This window comes from Meriones unguiculatus, chromosome 4, assembly GCF_030254825.1.
Source record: "Meriones unguiculatus strain TT.TT164.6M chromosome 4, Bangor_MerUng_6.1, whole genome shotgun sequence".
Classification (NCBI taxonomy): domain Eukaryota; kingdom Metazoa; phylum Chordata; class Mammalia; order Rodentia; family Muridae; genus Meriones; species Meriones unguiculatus.
In genome coordinates this window covers 136,792,650-136,807,001 of record NC_083352.1, presented here as the reverse complement: position 1 = coordinate 136,807,001, position 14,352 = coordinate 136,792,650, and the positions used below count along the sequence as shown (strand labels likewise).

The window sequence follows — 14,352 nt, the reverse complement described above, 5'->3', positions numbered from 1 at the left end:
TACACAACCCGTAAGTGTCTGAATTCATGCTAGGGTTAAGTAGTTCTTTTCCTCTTCACTGGCTTGGTTTGTGTGTCTGGTCTGTTGCCAGGAGAGCTGCCTGCTGACTAGGATGATCCCCGATGGCACAGCTTACCTCTTTCCCACGTGGTCTCTCGTCCCTTGGCAGGCTGGCTTGGGATTGCTCACATGGAGCTGAGCTGCCATGAACGCTCTCTTGAGGCTTGGGTCTGGATTCTGCCTTCTTCTCTAGATGCTCAAAGCAAGGTGCCAGGTCTGCTAGATTTGAGGGGTGGAGAAAGAAACTCCACTTCTCGATGCAAGGATTTGCAAAGTTACATTGCAATGGGCATGAGCACGGGCTAGGAAATGTTGCAGTTTGTGTTTTGTTCCTAAGATCTACCCATTAAGACTCTTTGGGTGCTGATCCAGGTAGATAGAAGCTAAGAATTGTACAAATGCTAGATCTTTCCATTTCCTGAAACATCTGAGTAGGTCCCAGTAGTAAACTCATTATATAGATGCAGAAACTCTTAAAAAACAGGGGTTAGTAGCTGGATGCTTAGGGGCCTTTTACTTACCTTCTGTTAATTCCATATATGCTCATGATCACATACAAATGTTAATATAATCAATATGATTAATGTTTTATAGAAAATTATAAATATATAAAATTTTGACTATTTATTTCTATCCATTATATGGATGTCTTTATCTTGATTTCAGAGACCAAAAATCAAGTTTTTTTTTGTTTTTTTTTTTAATGTCCTGGGCACTTTATGATTTTTTCAATTACCTTGAATGAAGTGAATTTTGAATTCTACTTGATACTGAGTACATAACTGTCTGTCTGTCTATCTATCTATCTATCTATGTCTCTATCTACTTACCATTTATTTATTTATTTATTTATTTATTTACTTATTTAGGTTTTTTGAGGCAGGGTTTCTCTGTGAAGCTCTGGCTGTCCTGGAACTTGCTTTTAGGCTGGTTTGACACTCACAGATCCACCTACCTCTGCCTCTTAGGCACTAGGATTAGAGGAGTACACCCCTATTCCCAGCTCAAGTTCATTTCCAATTCTAGTTGACACTGTTTGATATAAGGGCAGAGGTCTTAGACACTTGGTTAGAACTTGTGGAAGAGTACGATAGAATGACTCATTAAATTTAAAGAGAATTTTCTGGTTTTTACATGTCAGGATTCATAGTTTTACTGACCAATGACTACTCACAACCTTGAACACTGGCCCAATGTCTTACTACTCTCTGGAGATTTATCAAGGAAAAATTTATCAAGAGTAATTTACAATGAAATGGACATGAATGCAAAGAAAGGAATTGACGCAGCAGTTGCTCATTTTTTCAAAAAGACCACCCATTTAAGATTGCTTAGATGCTTGTCTGGCTATGACGCAAGATAAGTATCACACAAATGTTCGCTCTTTCAATTTCCCTGTGATCAGAGGGTCCTCCTAGCGAACCTACTGCACAGTATCCTACTGTAGGGATGTTCCACCATGCATGAACTCATGCATGATAAGCAGATGTACACAGCTCTCAGGACTAGCTGAGCACTATTCCAGTTCTTGTCAATTCCCTCACAGAAGTCTGAGTGTGGAAGTAAGCAGGACCCTCTTTTATACGCGATACAGCCAGGGCATAGTGAGGAAGTGCCACACGCAGTTCTAGCACGCCACCAAGGACACAGGAGGCCTGCAAAGGATGCGTCTTACTGTGGCTGTTACAGGATGCGATTTCCTCATGGCTTCTTGCAGAATGCTTTGTGCTGTGTAAGGCAGATGTTTACTAAATTCACGTTGACTTGATTTCAGAGGAAGCCGGTTCTCTCCCCTTGGGTTTCTAGGAGGTATATCCTGTGAAAGGAGCCTCTTATGTTTTCAGGATAATATGATTTGTGTGACTGCTTTTAGATTAAGTTACGGTCTTTTATTTACAAAAGAAGATTAAGTGAGTATGTGAAAATCTAAGAATGTCAACCTCCTGCCTCTCCCTGCTAAGAACCATTTAGAAAATTGTCTATGTAGGACAAGGAAGAGAGCTCACAGGACCAATTTGGAAAATAACTGAATTTTACCAAATGGCGCTTTTAGTGTTTAAGGAAAAAATATTTAGAACTCTTGGCTCTGTTTTTTTGAGGGCGGATGATGAGGCTGGCTCTTACACTTACTGGTCCACAGACCTTAGTGTCTGTTACAGTTTTGTTTATTGCTTTTTTCCCCCATATCTTTTGATTTCATTTAAAATGGACATATTGATTTGTTTATCCTGTATCTCCAAGGTAATAGTGATAGAAGTGAGAAACAATTCCCTTAAGCACAACTGAAACCCACCTCTCATTCCTCCCTTAGATAGTGTTATTCTTTAGGCTACAGCCTGAAGAAAATGAAAATATCCTGCTTAATAAGATGATGACCTCTGAACTTAGCCTCCTCAGATAACTGGGATAACGGTGTCAAGAGTCCAGACCTTCAAGGATGGTGAATGACAGCTGTGCCGGCTTCTTTAGGAATACTGCCACGTACCTGAGGAAGAGCAGTCCTCTGAGTGACCTCAGTGCTGTCTTCAGCACCCTCCTCACTAAACTGCAGGCACTTAATTCCTAGAGAGTGCACAGCCTTCACTGCAGTTGTTCAGATGGACAGGCGGGCTTTGGGTGTATGCTTAGTTTCAGATTCTAGACTGACTAAAGATAGTCTAAGCTAGGAGAATGCCATTTATGAAAACAACCCACATATTCCATTAAAAAAAGAAATAAAAGTTTGTTTCGTGAAGGCTTATAAACTACAGATGGCAACGGACGTGAAAATGTTGGACAAACTCCCTGCTCATTGTTCTGGCTGCTTTACAAAGGAAAGGTCTGTGGATGTTTGTCTCAGTCCATTTGGAGGGTCAGCTGAGTGCAGTTTGGCTCCACATCGCCATGTGGGGACTCGGGTGCTTTCCATGCAGGTGCAACGCTGGAGGCGTGCTCTGGAGACACAGAGACACACCTGGAGACACACGTGGCATGGAGACACAGTGCCGCTGTGTAGGAATGGCAGGTCTGTGTAGCAGAATCATGCGAGCAGACTTTAAAGCATGGACATTGAAGCACTTACTTCATTTCTCCTCTTTAAATATGATTTGATCTCATGAGCCTCCAACACTCTACGGCTGTTGTCTGCCTGGAGTGTTGTCCTGTGTGCCTCGGAGGAAGTCTAGATACTTGCTGGGGAACAGCGGCCCTGAGGCGTTCAGTCCACACTCGCTGCACTAGCTTTCAGAACTTAGCTAGTCTCCCGTCTTCCTCTTATATAATGATATCGATGTTGCTGTCTGCAAAGTCTTCTTCTATTTTCCTGTATCTTTTAGGTTTTTTTCTTCCTAAACTTCTTTATAAAAAATTTATTTTTATTTTTAAGTGAATAGTATAATTACCTTTTCTCCTTCCTTTTCTTCTCCTCAAAACTCTCTCATATACCCATGTCTTGTCCTTTTTCAAATCCATGAACCGGTTTTCATTAATTGGTGTATGTGTGTGTGTGTGTGTGTGTGTGTGTGTGTGTGTGTGTGTGTGATGTTACCTGTTACTGTGTTCTTAGAGCTGACCACTCGGTCGTGGTTAACTGCTTGGTGTGCTTGTCCCCAGGGAAGACTGTCTGTCCTACTCTCAGCAATCCTCTGCGTCTGTCGCTCTCTGCGTAGGGTCTTCTGGGCTTTCCTCTCCCACATTAATGTGTTTGTTGTTGTCCTTGTTCGGCTCATGGCTCATGTTTAGGCAGTCATGCTGGAGAACTATTCTTTTCTTTTTCCTTTTTTGTTGTTGTCTTCGGGCTTCGATACACTGTGAGTCTTGTTGCTGATCATCACTTTTTTCCCAAAGAAAGGTAGAGTAAGCCTGCTGCTGCCTTTTCAGTTTTACACTTAGGGAGGCCTGCCCAGAGAGTTCTCCACCGTGCTTTATCACACCAGGGCAACATGGCGAAACCCTCTGCATTTGTTAGGTGTGAAGCCACAACAGTGTGGCTGCACATCCCGCCCTGCTTCTGAGTTTCTGAGTGGAACTAGGTGGCTTGACCACTTCCTCAGAATTACTAAAGTAATGATAACAATAAGGATTCATAATATTTGTTTGTAAGTTTTGAATGTAATTAAATCCTACCATACTAAGCACCTACAAAAAGTTGGTGATTAATGCAGCCAGTGACATACACGGGAATAAGATCACCCAGTGAGTTGAAAGATTAAGGGAAGAAACAAGCTCTGTGCCTCATTCTACAGTGTTTATGTAATAGATCTAACACAACTTGGAAGTGTGATTATAGTTTGTTAACCCTAATCTTATGAAAATATGATGTTATGGGAATATACATTCTGTCTTGAAAATGTTGTAAATATTTTCGAATAAATGGATTGTATTCAAACATTGTTTCCTGTGATATATTTGGATCATATTTTTCCCCTCCCCAAACTCTTCCCAGATTCTTCTCACACCTCCACCCACCCAGCTTCCTGGTCTCTCCCTTCCTACCTCTCTCTCTTAAAAAATCCAAAAGGCAAATGATGAAGATAAAAACAAACGTTTTAAAAAATGCTAAAAACAAAACAAAACATTCACAATAAAACATGGAGTCCATTTTGTGTTGGCGGAGTGCTCTGGACATGGGGCTTGCCCTGGACTGTGGTTGGAATTCTCAGTGACACTCCACTGGAGAGCCAATTTTTCCCTCTTCCTGGCAGGTATCAGTTGCAAATTGATTCTTGGTTAGGGGTGGGACTTTGTGTCAACCTTCTCAGTGCTGGCATTTTGTCTGCATTGGGCTTGTGTAGGTCTTGTGCATGTCGTTAGGGCTCCCAGTGCTGCAGGCTCAGGTGGAGCACCTGGAGGACTGGTCTTGAGTCAAGGCTGCACAGATAGCTGCAGCGCCCTACAGAACCTCCAAACAAGCTCCTAAGGCTGACAGAACCTTTTCGTAAAGGAGAACCCCATTGACGGTGAACTTGGAGACTGAGAAAGACTGCAGGAAAGGAGAAACAGAGAAGGAGCTCGTGCCAGGCACCCCGGGAGGAGAGGACTTCACCCCGGGGGGAGAGGACCTAGCCCAAGGCATGCTGGTGTGGAAGGGCATGTGGAGGACTCGGTGGAAGGAAGAAGCATGTGATGATATGAGGATGGGACTATAAGGTCAACCACATTTGTAAAGAGGTCAGAAACCGCACGATTTAGAGCTTGGGCTCTTGTAGTGTAAGGGTAAAAGCAAACGCTATTTTAATAGGGAAGTAATACGATTTTAACGCATTTTAGAAAATAAGTCTAGTATTAGAACTGACAATAAATTTGGGAATTTCAAAATCTCATGGTGAGTGTTTATGCATATTCTTTTGTCTTTTGAAGTTATCAGTTTTAAGAACAAACATTGATGCTGCTGTTGGCTTTATACACCACCCTGACTCGCCCTGAGGAGACAAACAAAACTGAAACAACACAAGATCATACTTTAGCCTGTAAAAGATGGAGCATAGAACTCCAGCTTCTGTCAATGGCAGAGTTGCTTGTATCAGAATGAACTTTGTCCCAGTAGCGACGATGAATTCCTGAAGACACATAAAGTGCAGAAACATTTATAGGCATTAGGAAGCAGAATGAAACTGAAGCAGGCTCAGTCACTGAAAGAAACCTTCACCGGGTAAGACCCACCTCTGAGCGACAGCAGAGCTTAGCCCGCGAGGGTCCTCTCCACTCTGTTTGGAAGTGGCTAAAGGACACAACAGAACTGGAGAGAGGTTCCCAGGAAGAACAGTGTAACTCCAAACTACACGGAGGGCCTTTTAAATCCTTAGCTGAGTATTGAATTATGCATGCATGGGGAAGTCTTCAGTGAGCCCCAGATAAAAACGTGAGCTCTAAAACAGGACGGACTGAGCGGGATTCAGCAGCTTCAGCAGGTACAGTGTTTGGAACCGCATTCCAGCGCCCACCTGCCTCAAGTTGGAGGAGCCTCCTTAGTAAGGAGGGCAGAAACCTCAGCAGACCCGTGCTAGCGCTGGAAGGTAGCTCACTGGTCCTCAATAAGGCATGAACTGAGCAATGATTACAGACACTCGAATGCTAAGTTTAAGAAGTTGGACATCACTGAAAGTGTGCACAACTGCAGCTCCCGTAAACTGCTGGGGGCAGAGAATGACATACTTGATTGCAGAAAGCATATTTTCTTTACAAAGTATGCATAACCTATCCAAAAACATCATTCATAGGATATTTTCCAAGGAAATGAAATTTCCTTCTCTTTCTTTCTTTCTTTCTTTCTTTCTTTCTTTCTTTCTTTCTTTCTTTCTTTCTTTCTTTCTTTCTTTCTGAGACAGGGTTTCTCTGTGTAGCCTTGGCTGTCCTAGACTTGCTTTGTAGGCCAGGCTAGCCTCAAAGTCACAGGAACTCACAGAGATCTGCCTGCCTCTGCCTCCCTGAGTGCTGGGATTACAGGTGTGCACCACTGTGCTTGGCTGGAAATGAAAACTTAACAGCATCAAAAAGATTCATATACAATGTATGTTTATCTACAATCACAAAAAAAACCTGTGAATAATTCTTGTCTGTTTGTAGATGAATAAAGAAATGCATCAGATTTTAAAATTCTGCTGAAGGGAAGACATGAAACCCTCAAACTGAGGTTTGAAATTATACAGCAGCTAAACGCTATCCATGGCCACTGAAATATGAGCAAGCGGCCCCACTCCCCACAGGCGGGAGAGGAGAGTTCCCCACGGGAAGGACACAGCAGTGGGCTGATGGAAATGTTTCGTCCTCATTGCTGTCACAGTAATGTCTGTGCACATTCAGTAAAATACACTGATGCTACGTACTTTATATAGGTGCATTTGATTCTCTGAGCGTAGTAAGTCATAGACAGAATGAATGAGACTACTAAAGTGTGACAATAGAGTGGCGCACATCAGGAACCACTCAGGTGACAGCCAGGATTCACAGTCTGGGTTATGGACGGTTCAGAGTATAATTGTCACAGGAGAGAGCTCTGGGGCTCGGAGGCACAGTGCAAGTTCTTTGTGGGCCATATAGTTTATGCAAGGCGCTAACCCAGGCCAGGCGCTCGCAACATAGGGGTGATGCCATTAGTGTCCACTTTAGAAGGTTGTCCTTGGCATAATGTCTGCGACGCAGATGCGTTCAATGCATTTAAGCTGTAGTCATTATTATTAAATAGCTCTTCAGCTAGGCTGGCTTTACCCTAACTCAATCAGGAATGTGTGTGTAACCATGAAGATTTTAAGAATTAGATATCTACAAACTGCATTAGTCTGTGATCTAAATAACTCAGACACTTGGCAGCATATGATTAAGCACACTCACAAATCTTATTTTAGTTATCAATTTCAAACCAAGTAAGTATCTCTATGTCAAACAAACAAACAAACAAACAAACAAAAAAAACCAACAAAACTGTTCACTTTAAAATTATTTCCTTGAAGAGGTTGGAAAAAAAAACAAGCACAGAGAAATTAGAACATAATTTTTTATAATAGTCGTCTCATGTTGGTCCTTATCCCTTAACTTCACCATTAGAGGTATATGTCTTCCCAGGACATACATACGTATGTGTGCGCATGTACAGGTGTATGCACACAGCCACATACAAAACTGTGACAATGCTGGCCTGCTTTTGGTAACTTGAGACAAGAAGAGTCAGCTGAGAGAAGGGAGGAGCAGCTTATAGGCAAGCCTGCTGGGCATTTTCGTGGTTAACACGGGAGGGCCCAGTCCACTGGGGGTGGAGCATCCTCAGGCAGGTGAGGCTGGTTTGTGTGAAAAAGAACCTGAGCAAGCAGGTAAACAGCCTCTGCTTAGCCCTCAGTGTTGGACTGTTCCCTGGAAGTAGGAGAGGAGATCAGTCCTTTCCTCCTCAAATTGCTTTTGGTCATGGCGTTGATCACAGAATTAGAACCCAACCTAAGACAGTTTGTGTCTATGACTATCTTCGAAAGCAGGTATTTCGTGTAAAAAATCTTATCATGCTAAGGCTGTTAACCTAAAAGTCGGTCTGTTCTTAATAGCTGTAGAATAGTCTATGGCAAGATGGAACTTTATTTACTGAACAAGCTGTCCATTTATGAGTGTAGTATAATTTCGGGTCATTGTTCCAGCAGGCAGCTTTGAATTAATGCAAACATCATCTGCTTGTGAGCTGATAATTTTGTATGCTAAAGTTTAAAAAGTGAATGGCTGGTTAGAAGTCTTTGAATATTTTCACTCCTCTAAGTGAGTAAGTGTGTTTTGTGTGTGCACAGTGGGCAGAGCACTGGCCTTTCTCTGGAGTGGGGTGAATGCTGGTTTTCATAGTCTTGTTTCTCTGCTTTTCTCATTTGCTGATAAAGAGCTATTTGTAAATCTCCCCAATACCATGTTAGGATATTTCAGCTAAATGCCATCACTATAGCACAAAGCATGGTATTAGGTATCACAGGAGTGCCTCCTGTGCACCAGGGTTCGTGAATCCCCGCACAGGCATGTGATCGCCCCCACACAGGCATGTGAGGTCACCCCTCTCACACCAAGTTCACAGTTCGTGAATCCCCGCACAGGCATGTGAGGTCGGTCACCCCTTTCACACCAATTCTTAGAAAGTGGAGTTTAGTGCAGCTTGTGGCTGGTCAGGAGCACAGTGTGGATTTCACCCCGGGGCCTCGAGCTGTGCCAGTTGAGAGTAATCTGGACTACATCCATTGCGATAGGAGGGTCTTTGAGGGCTAGGCCTGTTATCAAATGCCAGATATATGAGAGCCAAAGCAGACAAGTGAGAAGCCCATTCCTTTGGACACTTGTTATCTCGAAGTTCTGCCTTGGTGACAGTAACAATAGATGCCAACTTGGGTATTGGACAGGTTGTTCCCTTGACATGAAAGTCAGTCCAGTATCTGGCTTTGTCTTGAAGTAAAACTAAGAGGAGTCACCAGTTGCATGATGGTTTTGACTGTGGGGTAGAGGTGGGATGTTCTGATGGCTAAAGGATTCTGTTTTCTTCCCCATTCTAGATTAATCTCACTTCTACCTTGTCTTGGTTTGCAGACTTGTACTTACTTAAAAATATAACTAAACAGTTACATTTCCACATTCCTAATACATGTGTCCATGAGCCGTTAATGCTCTACCTCAGCGTTAACTGCTGCTCCAGTCACAGAAGGTGCTGATTTTAATCAAGTCAGCATGGCGCCTCTTGCCAGGATAGCTGCATGCAAAGGGCCCAAAGGAAAGGCTGCAGCGGAGGCCGCCGGAGGGAGGGCACTGTTTGCCTTCGGCTTTTGGCAAACAAGCCAGGCGCATGGTCTTTCAGGTTCTCATAGGGACCCATGTGCCCTTGTGCCATCTAGCTCTTCCCTTGTGGAACCTGATGGCGCTTGCATTGAGCCTGTGGGGAACACAGGCTGTCTAGAGGCCTGCTTCGTGTTTGGGTAGCCTTGCTTTTACACGTCTGAGAAGAGCACACGCCTTTCCCTTCATAACCTCACCTGACACTGGTGGTGTGTTGGAGAACAGCTCAGAAGGGGCTGTCGGCGTCTCTCCCTAGCACCGTTTTCACTGAAACTGGATGTGGACAGAGAGCGCCTACACTGGTGAAATTATCTGACCTGTCAGGGGCTCCTTCGCCCCAAGAACATGTTGACCAGCAACCAGCACACCACTGAGTTTCCCTTCATGAAGCTATGGTGTGAATAGAAGAAACTGAGTCCCTTTCCTCCTGCCCGTTTATACATTTCTTTCCAGAAGGTCAAGCATAGGCTAACTTTGTTCTCTCTCTCCCCTAGTGGATGGCTGCATTCACAGAGCCGCTGGCCCCTGTTTGTTAGCCGAGTGTCGGAACCTGAACGGCTGTGAGACCGGACATGCGAAAATCACATGCGGTTATGACCTCCCGGCAAAGCGTGAGTATGGCATGCCCAGACTCCGTTCCAGAACTGGCTGCGAATGCCAGTCCTGCTTCTCTTCCTCAAAAGGATATCTAGGAAAGGAAACTGTCAAAGTGGAATTTAATCAAGTATGCTTATGTTCAGATTTAGTATGTAGTTGCATGTTTATTTATATGATTAAGTATGGAAATTTTTGGTGGTTGTTCAGTTCCTTAACAGTGTCTCTGAAACGGAGAAATAAAAATATGAGGAAAATATATGTTCCAGTATTTAAGCACCACCAGTGACAGCTTCTGGAAATGATGCCAATTTCTCATTCCTCATTCGGGTTTCTTGATTGTGGATGTGTTTAGAGCAAGGGAGATCAAAGTGATGTGTTGTGTTTTCAGCTGCCATGTGAAGGCTGATTGGCAATTACAGCCCAGGCATCTGTCACACTCGGCTCTCAGGAGAAGCCGGTGGAATGCGGTTGTCAGTCTGGGGATGTATTTGCTCTTTGAATGTGAAATGGTCAAATTTTCTATTATATTTGAATAGAAAAATGCAGTTGACTGACCTTGTTGCCTCAGAGTTTAGCCAACTGGAGTAGGGCAGCCCAGAATAAACGGTGAGAGAAGTGATTAAAGGAGCATGTTTTCGAGTCACAAATTTCGGGCCTGGGGATAGAGGGGAGAATTGTGCTTCCCCATTAAGGTGTGCATTGGCCTGGAAAGTGAGACACCAGTTTAATCTGTGGACTTGCTTCTTAGGATACTGCCCTGATGTATGAACACATTTGAGGTGAAGGCAAAGCCACTTTTATTTGTTTGTCTTATAGTGAAGAAAGCATGACTAAAAAGGTACAGCATCATTTGTGAGACACTATTGAATTCTATATGGACAGGGTGTGTAGAAATGAGCTTCCCAAGGTTATCTGTGAATGGTCTGCTTTATTTTAAAAGTAAATTTAAAAAGTGTGTGTGTGTGTGTGTGTGTGTGTGTGTGTGTTTGTCCCTTATGTACAGTACGATGAGAGTTCCCGCTTTGACTCTTAAAACTTATGATCTGAGTGTTAAAGGTCATTTCCTTCTGGGATTATACAAACATGGTTCTTTAATCTGTCTAGCACGATGCTGTCTGGAAGATGCAGCTGACCTGTACCACCCTGAGGATGAGCAGACCAATGGCTTTCAGACTGCGTGTCTGTCCTTAAACCCACCAATAATGGAATCTTTTTTATTTTATTTATTTTTTTTGAGCTCTCTTTGTCTGAAAGTAGACATCAAAATTCCTCCACTCTGAGCACGCTGAACACATGGGGGTTTGACTCCATCATGTCATCTCTAGACATGCTGGAGTGAAATGATGGTTTTCGGGTATTAACTGGGACTGTGGGAAGCTTTCGCAACTTACTTGTTGCTGTTTGACATGCTTGTGTCCAAGAGAGTCCATCTCCTTTCATTCCTTTTCATTTGAGTTCAGTTATTGAGAATTCACCTTTTATCAAGTGCTGAGGTCTAGGGATCAGGAAGACTGTGGATGTGGTGAAGTTGTCCTGTTTGAACCCTGTGTTGGAGCCGAGGGGTGCTGTGTGGCATTCGTCCTGACACAAGCGCATCTTGTGGCCCAAGACTCTGGACATGGGGAATTAGCTTCTAGGACTAAACCTGGGATCCCAGGGAGCTGAGACTCTTACTCCCGTCATTATATGCAGATCAGGGGCATGAGTACAGGCTAGTTTTTATGTCAACTCAACACCAGCTACAGTCATCTAAGTAGAAGGAACCTCAACTATCAGGCAATAGACAAGCCTGGAGCACATGTTCTGAATTTGGGCTTCCAGTGGGAAGACCCAGCCCGTTATGGGGGGCTACCCTTGGGCTGATGGTCCTGAATGCAATACAAAAGCAGGTTGTGCAAAGTACTAAAAGCAAGCCAGGAAGCAGCCCTCCTCCATGGCCTCTGTATCAGCTCCTGTTTCCAGGTTCCTGCCCCAACCTTCTTTGATAATGAACTATGAGATGGACTGTAAGCAAAGTTAACCCTTTCCTTCCCAAGGTTCTTTTGGTCATGGTGTTTCATCACAGCCACCTTAGCCTTAACTAAGAGAGCCTTTCTAATAAAGAATCATCTAACGGGATAGAAAATAGCAGTCCAGCATGGCATCTACTCATAAAAAGCAAAGACGTGTGCCGTCAGTGAAAATGACTTGGTATTTCTGTGTATTTTAAAAGATTAATGATTGATATTAAAATGATAAAGGAATGTGAATTTGTGCAATAATAGCTCACACTTGTATTCCACTTTTTAGCGCTTCACAGTACTTTCACAAGCCCTTATATTTCAAATTATGCTTTATAAACATTGTGTGTGTTCATTTTCATTTTCCCTATCCCTGAGAGATAGTTTTCTTTCTCATCAATTTGGTTCTTCCATTTCAGAGTCATTAACAATCCACAGATGTGCTTTTGTGGAGAGAGAATGAAAAGGGAGCTCATTACATACTGTTTGGGTCATTTTCCCCTCCATATTTAATACTTCTGTGACAGTTTGACAGCAGAGACTAGCTCCTATCTGTCCTCCGAGACAGCGGCTTCATCGTTATAGGGGTACTAAAGCCAGCCATCCAGCCACAAGTGATGATACCTTCATGCACCAGCAATTTGTTTTGAAAATGCTTTTGTCGGGGTTACACACAGTATTGGTCATTTTGGACTGCTCCTTGCTTTTCTATGCTTGCTAAATTAATTTATTCACAAATGGTTGTATTTGAATTAATTATACTTGTAGTCTGTGTTCTGTGACTTTATCATGATGGGTGGGATGAAAAGCCCCTGCATGCTTTCTCTGTCTCTCACTGCCTGAATGTTTGAATGGTTTCTTTTGACACAAAACTAACCAATCACTTTTCTCAAAAGAAGTCACGGGTGGCAAGAATATTGGTTGGAATTTCCCTGAAGGCTATTGCTTAGGGAGTTTCCAAAGGGCTGTATATGTAGTTTCAATCTTGAAGGAATCTTCTGTGAGGTTAGATTTTTTTTTTTTTTTTGATTTGTAATAAAATTTCAATGTGTATGTCTTATAGAAGATTTTTACATGAGGGATGTTTAAATTTCCCTGTCTGTTGTAGAAGTCTGTCCTTCGAGCCTGACAGCTATTACCATTTTAATTAGAGAACTCTTGATAAACCCACAACTGGCTCTCCAGAAGTTGACTGTACTTCATAGGAGGCAGGGTAGAGAGAGTCCCTGGATGCCCGCCCACCTTAGATCCCAGACACTCCCTCCTATACCTTTGCCCAAGCTGTATATAATCCTCCCCCAGTTTCACATGGCCTTGGTAGGTCTGAGAGTACGTAGAGGATAGACGGACTGACTGAAGTGTGGCCTCCACCTGCGTAGCCCTGTAGCTCCTTGTCTGGAGTTCTCTACTCGACCTCTTCATGACTTCTTCCTTTACATTCTTCACCCTCCTTGTTAACTGGCCCCTTAGCTGCTGTGGTTCTCCTAGATCCTCTGCTTCATTTGAGGTTGTTGTCCTGAAGTGTGATGGCTTCATATACAGTATATTATTACTTTTTTTTTTGTAACATCTCCCCAAAGCAGAATAAGGATGTAGACTTTAGGGTTGGGATCTATTTCCTTTGTTTTGTTACATCCATATTGGTTTTAAAAATGCCCAACACATCTATATGAGTGAGTATATACTGTTTGTGTCTTTCTGTTTCTGGGATAGCTCACTCAGGATGATCCTTTCCAGGTCCTACCATTCACCTGCAAATTTCATGATTTCCTTATTTTTCTTTTCTGAGTAATTTTCCATTGTGTAGATGTACCATAATTTCTGCATCCATTCTTCAGTTGAGGGGCATCTGGGCTGTTTCTAGCTTCTGGCTATTACAAATAAAGCTGCTACAAACATGGTTGAACAAATGTCCTTATTGTGTATACTCATAAAGACATGTAATATAGGATAAACCTACTAAAATCTGTACATCTAAAGAAATGAAGCAAGAGAGAGGACCCTGACTAAAATGCTCAATCCCCATCCTGAAAGGCAAAGAAGAAGGACATCAGAAGAAGAAGAAAACAGGAAACAAGCTAGAAACCCACCATGGAGGGCCTCTGAAAGGAACTGCCCTGCAGACTATCAAAGCAGATGCTGAGACTTATGGCCGACTATTGGGCAGAGTGCAGGGAATCTTATGTAAGAAGTGGGAAATAGTAAGATCTAAAGAGGACAGGAGCTCCACAAGGAGAGCAACAGAACCAGAAATTTGAACACGGGGTCTTCCCAGAGACGCATACTCCAACCAAGTACATGCATGGAGATAACCTAGAACCCCTGCACAGATGTAGCCCAGGGCAGTTTAGTGTCCAAGTGGGTTCCATAGTAATGGGAAGAGGGACTGCCTCTGACATAATCTGATTGGCCTGCTCTTTGATCACCTCCC

The 14,352-nt window shown here is 43.1% G+C and overlaps 1 protein-coding gene across 8 annotated transcripts in view; it reads left to right on the top strand.

Annotated features, from left to right (window-relative positions):
• The window catches only part of Macrod2 (mono-ADP ribosylhydrolase 2), a 1,947,949-nt gene that overhangs the window by 645,029 nt on the left and 1,288,568 nt on the right, over window positions 1–14,352 (top strand). For all 8 annotated transcript variants that reach the window (XM_060383167.1, XM_060383164.1, XM_060383165.1 and 5 more), the window contains one exon: window positions 9,819–9,935. In XM_060383167.1, coding sequence (XP_060239150.1) covers window positions 9,819–9,935 — 117 coding nt within the window. The remainder of the gene's footprint in view (window positions 1–9,818; window positions 9,936–14,352) is intronic.